The sequence below is a fragment of the Rutidosis leptorrhynchoides genome, chromosome 11, assembly GCF_046630445.1.
Source record: "Rutidosis leptorrhynchoides isolate AG116_Rl617_1_P2 chromosome 11, CSIRO_AGI_Rlap_v1, whole genome shotgun sequence".
NCBI lineage: Eukaryota > Viridiplantae > Streptophyta > Magnoliopsida > Asterales > Asteraceae > Rutidosis > Rutidosis leptorrhynchoides.
This window is the reverse complement of record NC_092343.1, coordinates 53,476,200-53,487,450: the sequence shown is the minus strand read 5'-3', so window position 1 is coordinate 53,487,450 and position 11,251 is coordinate 53,476,200. Positions and strand designations below refer to the sequence as shown.

Below are 11,251 nucleotides of genomic sequence, written 5' to 3'. Positions count from 1 at the left end.
CTTCTGGTCCAAGAATATCTTCATGATCTTCACATGGACGAAATGGATCAGTTTCAACATTGAGTGATCTAACAACCATAGGAGTACTTAATGGTTTTGCCTTGTCCATATTGAAACGTTTCAAAATCTTTTCAGTATATGTTGTTTGATGTACAAGTAAACCATTAGGCATATGCTCAATTTGTAAACCAAGGCAATACTTGGTTTTTCCGAGATCTTTCATTTCAAATTCTTTCTTTAGAAGTTGAATGGCTTCATAGATCTCTTTATTTGTACCTATGATGTTAAGATCATCAACATAAACAGCTATGATCACATATCCGGATGTTGTTTTCTTAATGAAAACACAAGGGCAAGTAAGGTTATTTGTATACCCTTTGCTTATCAAGTAATCACTTAATCGGTTATACCACATACGTCCCGATTGTTTTAACCCATATAAAGATCTTTGTAATTTAATCGAATACATTTCTTTGGGTTTTGCATTTGATGCTTCTGGTACCTTAAATCCTTCAGGTATCTTCATATATATATATCACTATCAAGTGATCCATATAGGTAAGCAGTCACAACATCCATGAGATGCATTTCTAAATTTTTAGAAACTGCCAGGCTGATTAAGTACCTAAAAGTAATTGCATCCATAACAGGGGAATAAGTTTCTTCATAATCAATTCCCGGTCTTTGAGAAAAACCTTGAGCTACAAGTCTAGCTTTATACCTTGTAACTTCATTTTTCTCATTTCTTTTTCGGACAAAAATCCATCTGTATCCTACAGGTTTCACATCTTTAGGAGTGAGAATGATGGATCCGAAAACTTTTCTTTTATTGAGTGATTCTAATTCAGCTCGTATTGCTTCTTTCCATTGAGCCCAATCATGTCTATTTTGACATTCAACCATAGATGTTGGTTCTGGATCATCATCATTATTCATGATGTCATATGCAACATTAAATGAAAATTTCTCATCAAGATTTTTCATTTCATTTCGGTTCCATAATATTTTTGAATATGCATAATTGATTGCAATTTCTGTATTGACATCATCAATCTCCTCTGCAGTAGGAGTACTGATTTGTGGTTCTTCTTGAACACTTTCTTTTACTTCATTATCAGCTGATTTTCTTTTTCGAGGATTTTTATCCTTTGAACCAATTGGTCTTCCACGTTTCTGACGTGACAAAGATTCATGAGTGACGTTATTGCCAGCTTTTGGAATTTCAATTCGAGCTGGAGTATTTACTGCTGGTATATATGATTTTGTCACCGTTTTTGTATCTGTAAATGCATCAGGCAATTGATTTGCAAGTTCTTGTATATGCATTATCTTTTGAACTTCTGTCTCGCATTCTTTTGTGCGAGGATCAAGATACTTTAATTGAGGTTCACACCATGAAACATCATTTTCTTTATTTTTCATTTCTCCCCCTAATCTAGGGAACAATGTTTCATTAAAATGACAATCAGCAAAACGTGCTGTAAAAACGTCACCTGTCATAGGTTCAATATACCTTAATATTGAAGATGTTTCATATCCAACATATATTCCCAACCTCCTTTGAGGACCCATTTTTGTACGTTGTGGTGTCGCAATTGGAACATACACTGCACAACCAAATGTTCTAAGATGAGAAATATTTGGCTCTTGACCAAAAGCAAGTTGTAGGGGGGAATATTTATGACTTGCACTTGGTCTGATGCGAATCAATGCAGCAGCATGTAAAATTGCATGACCCCATATAGATACAGGGAGTTTTGTTCTCATTATCAATGGTCTAGCGATTAACTGTAAACGTTTAATCAATGACTCGGCTAAACCATTTTGTGTATGCACATGAGCAACAGAATGTTCAACAACAATTCCTATAGACATGCAATAGTCATTAAATGCTTGAGATGTAAATTCACCAGCATTATCAAGTCTCACCCTTTTAATGGTGTAATCAGGAAAATGAGCTCTCAATTTAATAATTTGGGCAAGAAATTTTGCAAATGCCACATTACGGCTTGATAACAGACAAACATGAGACCATCTGCTAGATGCGTCTATTAGAACCATGAAATATCTAAATGGTCCACATGGTGGATGAATTGGTCCACATATATCACCTTGAATTCTTTCAAGAAACATTGGTGATTCTTTCTCAACCTTAAGTGGTGAGGGTCTAGTTATCAATTTTCCAAGAGAGCAAGATGTACATGGAACCATTGTATCATGATGGATTTTTCTATCCTTTAGTGGATGTCCATGAGTACATTCAATAATCCTTTTCATCATTGTTGATCCTGGATGGCCTAATCTGTTATGCCATAAACTGAATACACCAGGATCAATATATTTTTCGTTAACTACCATATGTATTTCTGGTACATTTATATGTGTATAATGTAATCCAGAACTAAGTCTTGGCAGTTTTTCAACCACATGACTCTTGTCAGTGATACTTAAATATTTCTCATTTTCTGTTGTCACTGACTGATAATCATACCCGTTAAGGTATATGTCGGAGAAACTCAATAAATTTCTGCTTGACTTGGGAGAAAACAAGGCATCATTTATTAAAAATTTTGTACCATTTGGTATTATGAAATTTGCCTTTCCTATCCCTTTTATCAAGTTAGCAGGTCCTGATATTGTATGTATAGTTCCTTCCGTTGGTTTTAGATCAATAAAATATTTTTCGGATTTAAGTATAGTGTGTGTAGTTCCACTGTCTGCTATACAGAGATCTCCACCACTTGATTGATGTTGTATTCCAGCAAAATTCATATTGAACTTCATATATAAGAAATAAATAGTGAGTACATTAATATTACACAATATTTTAAACGCAAATAGATAGTACTGAAACATTTAGCAAACATAATGACAAAGACAGACGATATTAAATCGTTTATTTTTCGAAAGACACACAACTTAAACATTCAAGAAATCTTCATATAAATCAGATGGTTTCTCAGTGACTGTTGGATCGACGTTATCCACAAAGTTTACTTCCTTTTCTTTATCTTTCAGCGAATCCTGATACATCTTAACAAGATGTTTAGATGTTCGGCAAGTATTAGCCCAGTGGCCCATTCTACCACATCTGTAGCAAGATTCTTCAGAATTTTTAGAAGAATTTTCTTCAACATCTTGTTTAGTGGGCTTGTTTTGTGGTTGATATTTATATTTTCGTGGATTATTATTTCTTTGACCACCACGGCCACGACCACGACCACGTCCTCGCCCATTACCATTACCATAAGGATGGTTTCTACCATAGTTATGGCTTTTGGCATGATGATGGTGATGGTTATTATAACCACGACCTTGCCCGCGTCCTTGTCCCTGTTTATAATTATTTGCAGTATTTGCTTCAGGGATTGCAAGTGTACCAGTAGGACGGGATTGCTGATTTTTCATTAATAGCTCATCATTTTGCTCTGCAACTAAGAGATATGAATTAAGTTCAGGATATGTTTTGAACTTTAGCATTCTCAAATTTCTTTGCACTGTGATGTTTGCAGCATTCATTGTGGAGAAAGTTTTCTCCATCATGTCTGCATCACTTATTTCATGTCCACAGAATTTAAGTTGTGAACATGTATTATACAGAGCTGAGCTATATTCATTTACTTTCTTAAAGTCTTGGAACCTTAATGTTCTCCATTGTTCCATAGCAGCTGGAAGTAAAATTTCTCTTTGATTATTGAATCTGCTTTTGAGACCTTCCCATAAAACATGGGGATCTTCTACAGTCACATAATTATTTTGTAAGCATTCATCAATATGTTGATGAATAAAGCAACATGCCGTTGCTTGTTCTTTTTCAGAATAAGTGTTGTTTTCATTTATGGCTTCAAGAATGCCCATTGATTTAAGATGCATTTTTACTTTTATAACCCATGGCATGTAGTTGTTTCCAGTTGATTCTAAAGGAGTAAATTTAAGCTTTTCCAGATTCGACATTTTCTATTAAAACAAACAACATGATAAATTATAGTCACTTTATATTCATAAGTATATAAACATTAAACATAAATTTAATATAACATAAATGATAAGTAGGTGACAGTGTCGACCATATGTAAGCAATCATTAATAAATGTTATATAACATAAATATAAATATTAGTAAACATAAATGATAATTAGGCGACAGTGTCGGCCATATAAATGTTAGATAATAGAAATATAAATGTTAGTAACATAAATGATAATTAGGCGACAGTGTCGGCCATATAAATGTTAGATAATTGAAATATAAATGTTAGTAACATAAATGATAATTAGACGACAGTGTCGACCATATATTATTCAGGTGGTATAACCGACCATATATCATTTAGGTGGCAGAGCCAACCATAATTAGTATTAAGATTATCGTGCTGATAACGTGTTATAATTCAGTAGGCTTATAACTACCTTTAGTGGTTTGATTCTTGATGTTATAATTCAGTAGGCTTATAACTACCTTTAGTGATTTGATTCTTGATTAAGAATACTAATAATGAAGTGTAAGAACAAAGATGATAATGGAGAGAAAGAAAGAAACACTTTGTAAGTGTGAGAAATGGTGCAAGTTTAATGCTTGCATTCATGGCTATTTATAGCAAAAATATCACAAGTTTAGGTAATAAAATAATATTACTTTTGTGTATCAATAATTGACTATACATTTATATATATATATATTTATATATTATAACATGCTTTTCTTTTGTTTTTGTACGGCGTATTTTTCCTCCATCGTTAAATTTGCTTTAGTTCTCTCCAAATCAAAATTTAAAGAAGAAGCCTGATACGTGAAGGGAGTCTCATTCTTCATCTTCAACATAAAAATTTCAAGTCTCTAACAACTTTATTTGGATTAAATCAGGTAATCTATCTACCTAATTAATTTTGATTTTGTAATATTTTATGTTAAAAATATGAGAGATATATTGTTTCCGGCTGTTGTAGGTGAACATGATGATACTATTAATTTTAATTTTAGGTGACCAAATATGATTATATATAATGACTACTTAACTTAATCGTAATGCGAATACGAGATATAAGTATATTTTTTTGGATTGGCTGTATTTAATTGTAATTTGCAGAATAGTTGTTATTACGTACAAAATAAGTTTGTTTAATGGATTACTACATCAAATATATGTCTTTTAACAGATTGCATCACAGAATGGTTGTTTTCAAATACGAGTATATAATTCAGCGTTTTCAAGATCATGTAATTAATTAGTTGCACAGTTTTCGGCACTCTTTTTTGTCCACTTTTCGGCTGTTTCATAAAACAAAGTTCATGATGACTTTGACCTTTTATTTTTGTCTTAAACAGATTTTTTCATAGATCGAGCGTGATTTTAGTAGTAATATTGCAGATGCAGCCGTGGTTGTGGAGTTCATGTTGGGTAATCTGACACGACTGCTAATCAAAAACTCCAATTTGTCCAATTTGTCATCAAGCGTCAAAGATCAAATCGATTTGTTATGCAATGACCTCCGTCTATTGGCAGCGTTCGTGAAGCAAACTACCGAGATACGGAGCCAGAGTGTCAAATATCTCCTCAGAAAAATTAGAAAGAAGGTCTATGAAGCCGAAGATATTTGAGATGTTTACATAGTCAACGCAACAGATGTTAAGACCCAGAATTAAGAAGGCGTCACCCGTTCAATATGACGCAAAGATAATCGGTATCGTTAGAGAAAAGTTCAAAGGTATATTGGTGAGTGTGAACATGTTGAATGCTAGGGAATCGTTTGGGGATAAGAATGTAAATTTAACCAGGGTAAAGGCTCGGCTTCCTCTCTATACGGAGCAGGAAGATATCAAATTTAGTATGGAGAAAGAAGCTGAAAAGGTGATGGGATTGCTCAAGCGGGAAACGGAAGAACGAGAGGTGATCACGGTTGTAGGTATGGGTGGATTAGGTAAAACAACGGTTGCTGGGATACTGTACAATGATCCATCCGTTGTGTATAGGTCTTGTTGACTAGTCGAATCAAGGAAATAGGTCTTCATGCCAGTAAGAACAATGTGTATCAAATTCCTTTTCTTAACGATGATGAGAGTTGGGATTTACTCAAGAAAAACGTCTTTCCGAAAGGGGGCCCGTTGCTCTAATGAACTCGAGGATCTAGGGCGGAGAATCGCAAAAAATGCTACGGGTCACCTCTTGTGATCGTCGTGATTGCTGGAATCCTTAGAAAAAAAGATAAAACGAGTAACACGTGGAAGAGAGTAGACGAAAAACTTGAGACGTCTGTAGGTTCAGGTTACCAAGAGCATTGCAAGGAGGTATTAAAACTTAGTTATTACCATTTACCTTCCGATTTGAAAGCTTGTTTCTTGTATTTTGGTGTTTTCCCACAAGATTTCGAGGTACCCGTGTGGAAAATGATCCATATTTGGGTTGCAGAGGGGCTTATTCGACAAACAAGTGACAACACTAATGCAGAAGAGTTGGCAGAGGAGAACTTGCAGGATCTTGTAGATCGGAACTTAGTTTTGGTTGAAAAGAGGACGTCTGATGGCAGGATTAAAACATGTCGAATCTATTATATGTTACATCAACTGTGCGTCAAACAAGCTGAAGAAGAAAACTTTTTCAAAAAGATCAAAGGTGGTTTGAAACCTTCTTCGAATTCCTTTCGTCGTGTTTCTATCCGTTGTTGGGTTAAAGAATATGTTTCCTCAGACCCCAACTGGTCACACGAATATACCCGCTCCTTATTGAGCTATGACGATGAAGAGGTCAGTTCCGATCACAAAACACCATCCTTTCCTGGATCTTTTAGATTGCTTAGGGTTGTTGACGTTTCCTCGTCAATTACTTTCGAAAGTTTACATACATTTATACCACTCGTTCATTTGAGGTACGTTGCTCTGTCAGGCACATATACGATTATTCCTGAAAGTGTCTCCAACCTTTGGAACTTACAAACGCTTATTTTGAAGACAAACAACCGCAACATTAAGGTTCGAGCAAATCTCTTTAAGTTATTGCAGTTGAGGCATGTCTATACAAATGCAGCTAGTGATTTGCCAACTCCATCTTCGAAATCACTAACAGGAGATGATCCCTCGGTTAATGTAAACCTTAGAACCATGTGTAACATTTCACCAAGTAGTTGCACCGACGTGGTTTTAGCTCGGACGCCTAATCTACAAAAACTCGGGGTTCGTTGGAAATTGACGTCCCTTTTGGAACACAAACAAAACGACAATTGTATGTTCGATAACATTGCAAAATTAGGCCACCTCCAGAAGTTAAAATTGGTGAACGACACGTTTCCAACCCCACTATCGGCTGCTAAGCTGCATGGTCTTCCTGAATGGTACAAGTTCCCTCCTAAGCTGAAGAAACTTACTATGTCCAGAACAATGCTTGACTGGGAGCACATGTCGGTTCTTGCAAAGTTGCCTGGCCTTGAGGTTCTTAAACTGGAACACAGTGCATTTGTAGGTAAAATTTGGAAAACATCAGATGCGGGTTTTGTAAATCTTAAGAGTTCTTCACATTGGTAAGACGGATTTGGAGCAATGGGATGCTGTTGGCCATCAGTTTCCTCAGCTTCAACGAGTTAGTTTGAAGTTTTGTGAACGGCTTGTTAGTATGCCTTCTGGTCTTGGGGACATATCGACGCTTGAGCTCGTGGAGATGACTTGGACTTCTCATTCTGCCGTTGCTTATGTTCGTGCGATTCAGACGAATTTTAAGCTTCTTGTCTTCCCTCCAGAGCAAGAGATGTAAAACATGAGCACTAATGACTAAGCTTGCTATTTTCAAGATTTTTGGTTGTTATGAGCCATGTTAATCTAGTTGAACTATTTCTTGAAAAGTTTATAACATTGAACTAGAGATATGACACTTGAAATATTGGTCATGGACTTGTCACTTATTTGTAACTCCAAGTTTTACATCACTACTTTTATTTGATTGATTCATTTATTATTAGGTCAGTATTAACATTATGTATACAAAGTAATGAAAAGATGACAAGTCCAATTTTTTTTTATTCTTATTCCTTTTTCTGTTTTGGGTCGGAGGAAATTCCATCCAAGCAACCTTACCAAAGTTGCAAAAATCGCTACTCCCGAGTACTCAGTCAAGATTCATAGGGAGTACTTTGCAACTTGTGGAGTACTCGGATGTTAACCAAACTTTGATTGATTTCTCCGAGTAATCCCGAGTTTGACTGAGTAATCCAAGTAATTGGGCCGAATAACCGGGAGACTTTTTAGGCCGAGTACTCACTGAATACTCTCGAGCTCTGCCAACACTGCACCTTACATGACCCGACAGGTAAACTCGAAAGTGTCAAAAGTCAAAACTTTACAAACCACTCATACCTGAAGGTTGAGATTCTTTCGTGTTCAAATGAATGTAACAGTTGAGATATGTGACAACTGACATCTCATGTCATGTTGACCCTAATGGACCAACATGGTTCGCTTGATATGCAGGTGCATGTATCTCGCTGGTTATAGAGAGAAAAATCAATTATGGAGATGCATGAAACAAATAGCATTCAAATTAGCTAAAGCATACAAAGAAACTATTTACTAGCCAACTATTCATAAATCTAAAAAAAATGATAGTTCACAATCATGATCCAATGCGAATAGAAAATTAGACCATTGTGTTCGATATATAACTCAAGTAAATTTCATTCTTTTGGCTGGACCTTGGTCAAGGATGGGGTCCACTGGCAGAAGTCTAGGGTCCGCTAGCTCGGTTTCAGGGCCTTGCTCACCTTCGGTGGTCGATTGCGGTGTGTAACCCTCTGGAAAAGGAGGTGGTTGAGGTGCAGGCGGAAGCTGCAAGTGATGTTTGGTTTAATACAAGCAAGCATTTTAAACAAATGCAAATATGAGATATATATAGTCAGGAAAAAAAAAAAGGTTTACCTTGCGTTGCAACGAGGCAAGAATGTGATCTACTCGTTTAACTTCTTTAAAGTTGATATTTTCCTTGGCAGCCTTCGTTTCAACAGATGCGCCCTCATTCTCCGGGTCCACTACGTCATATATATAAATTACATATTAAATAACGAATCGTTAGTTAAATATATAAATATAGTCAACAATTAGAGGTTGCAAAATGAGAAATGTGTGACATGAATGTGAAGCTTACCATACCCAACCTTCTCCAACTTTGAGGCTGCAGTAGTAAAAGCCTTCGATATATGATATAAAGCTCGTCCCTGTATACACGACCAAATTAATACAAAACAATAGTTACTCAAGTATACATGTATAATCAAAATATTAGAGATATATAGATGGTCAAGCTAGATTATGTTTCATCTCTAACAGTCAAAAATATAAATTATATAGATACAGAATTAGCTTAAAAGGAAACAGGTTGAAGATGTCGAGTGTCACCCAATTCGTATTTATCTTATCTTAATTACATAATTACATACGAAGCATCTTCACCAATGTCTTTAAAAATACATTCAACAATGTTTCTAGTCCGAATTTCCCTTCAAAATTCGTAAATAATCTTTCCAAATCAACTATTGATATAACAATTCTATTAATAATAACTTCTCATTTTAAACTTTACACAACTTTTTATAAAATTCAACATATCATTTCAATGAATCTTATCTTATACAAAATGAATAAAAATTGAACAATTCATTGGATGCGATATAATCATATAATTGACTAATTAAAGTAAGATACCTTTTGTGATATAATTGACTAATAAAAATAGTGTGGGCTTAAAAAAGTTTTGGTCAACCCAACAAGTCCTGCCCCATTTTGTCAAATTAGCCAACATGTCCATGTCTCCCACTTAAACGTAAAATATAAACAAGGGAACAAGCACTTACAACCCGAGCCGCAAAGACATTGCAAAGTTGTGGTGCTTGGTATATCGAACCATCGAGCACGTAATAAGTAAGCATCGGAGTAACTTTTTCAGGACCATCCCTCTTTTGTTTACGTATCACAAAAAGGTGTGGTTCCGTAACATCGCTCACCATAAACTCTATTCCTGCCATTTTACTATAAATAAAATTTTCAATCATCTCATATTAATACAGATTTATTACAATATCCAAATAAAATCCAAGTCATCGCTATCGTTTCATACTTACTTTATTGTTCAGAACAGTGTAACCACATGTATATTATGAAAATACCCTATAACAGCTTATAATTGGAAAACGGGAACTTACGAAAGATGGGAGATATCTAACGGATGAATTGATCGCATCCTGAGTTGTTCATTATTGCAAGTGTAATCATAGAAAGGCGAAAGCGCAAAGTAATCAAAGACAAGATTACGGTCCAGTGGATATGTGTTTAACCACAACTGATCTCGAAAACATATTCCGGTCATGTCTGTTCCAGGTGGCGGTGGAGCTGCAGCCGCATTACCATCACCGCCAGGTCCTAAGTTCGGTGGCAACATGGGTGTCTCCGCCATATCGCTAAACTTCAAGATTTAGGAAGTCACAACTTCTGTAAACAAAACAATAGTCTTTTCACCAATGCAGAACATAAAAAGTTACAATCTTGAAAACAAGCAAATGTAGAGGAAATACATAAAAAAACACATGACTGTTGTACTATTACTATAATGTTATGATTCAGGGAGATGATTAATATCAGTATATGGTACACAGGAGCTCAAACAAATAAAGCTACTAACTGACATTACATCGAACACCTTGTGGGCATTCGTAAGAGAATAATATCAGTACTAAAAAAAGGTAACTTTAAAGGAATCACAGACTACGATATGTAGAACATACAATTGGCTTTTAACTGAAGTATAATTGGAGAACAGGGATAAGGTTTGACCCGGATCCCTCTATATGATTATGAGTATAGTAACCCTAGTTTTCAATTACAAAATCAATCATAACTTGACAAAAATTCATATAACCTGAGTTTAGCCCAATTTCATGGAACACGCAGATTAGATATTGAATGAATTCGAATCGGATAGGAAAATAGGAATTTACCAGCTACAATTGTGTTAATCAGATACAGAAAAATATACCTTCTTAAACGCTTCAAGTACACCATCATTGTATACTAATTTAAAGCAAAACAATATTTTGGTTTATCTTTAGTTAATTTGTATGGTTACATATCATGACGGTTTGGCCGAGTGGTCTAAGGCGCCAGATTTAGGCTCTGGTCCGAAAGGGCGTGGGTTCAAATCCCACAGCCGTCATTTTTCTGTATTTATATTGTCTATTAACATGATTAATAATGTTAGAGTTTTAATTTGCCGAATATT

General features: G+C 35.3%; 2 protein-coding genes and 1 non-coding gene across 5 annotated transcripts; 2 read left to right on the top strand and 1 right to left on the bottom strand.

Moving 5' to 3' along the window:
* The first annotated feature begins 5,169 nt into the window (after nt 1-5,169).
* Nucleotides 5,170-7,987, top strand: LOC139874581 (putative late blight resistance protein homolog R1A-10). Its single transcript, XM_071861991.1, is given in 7 exon segments — nt 5,170-5,217; nt 5,338-5,639; nt 5,641-5,972; nt 5,975-6,090; nt 6,092-6,137; nt 6,140-7,491; nt 7,493-7,987. Coding segments are annotated over 7 exon segments (2,445 nt in total). The 3' UTR covers nt 7,742-7,987.
* Nucleotides 7,988-8,534: 547 nt separating this feature from the next.
* Nucleotides 8,535-11,013, bottom strand: LOC139877472 (mediator of RNA polymerase II transcription subunit 6). Of its 3 annotated transcripts, none has more exons than XM_071864896.1 (6): nt 10,892-11,013; nt 10,179-10,461; nt 9,831-10,005; nt 9,125-9,194; nt 8,899-9,008; nt 8,535-8,808 (listed from the first exon to the last, which is right to left on the bottom strand). In XM_071864896.1, exons 2-6 carry the CDS (start codon nt 10,427-10,429, stop codon nt 8,647-8,649), a joined length of 768 nt encoding a protein of 255 aa, XP_071720997.1. In that variant the 5' UTR covers nt 10,430-10,461; nt 10,892-11,013; the 3' UTR covers nt 8,535-8,646. The 3 variants fall into 3 exon arrangements, with proteins under 3 accessions (XP_071720997.1, XP_071720996.1, XP_071720995.1); XM_071864895.1 differs by having other exon boundaries at nt 10,179-10,464; nt 10,971-11,010; XM_071864894.1 differs by having other exon boundaries at nt 8,536-8,808; nt 10,179-10,464; nt 10,892-11,012.
* Nucleotides 11,014-11,105: 92 nt separating this feature from the next.
* On the top strand, nt 11,106-11,185 carry TRNAL-UAG (transfer RNA leucine (anticodon UAG)). The gene has a single exon. It is a non-coding gene; the product is annotated as a tRNA-Leu (tRNA).
* The last annotated feature ends 66 nt before the right edge of the window (nt 11,186-11,251 follow it).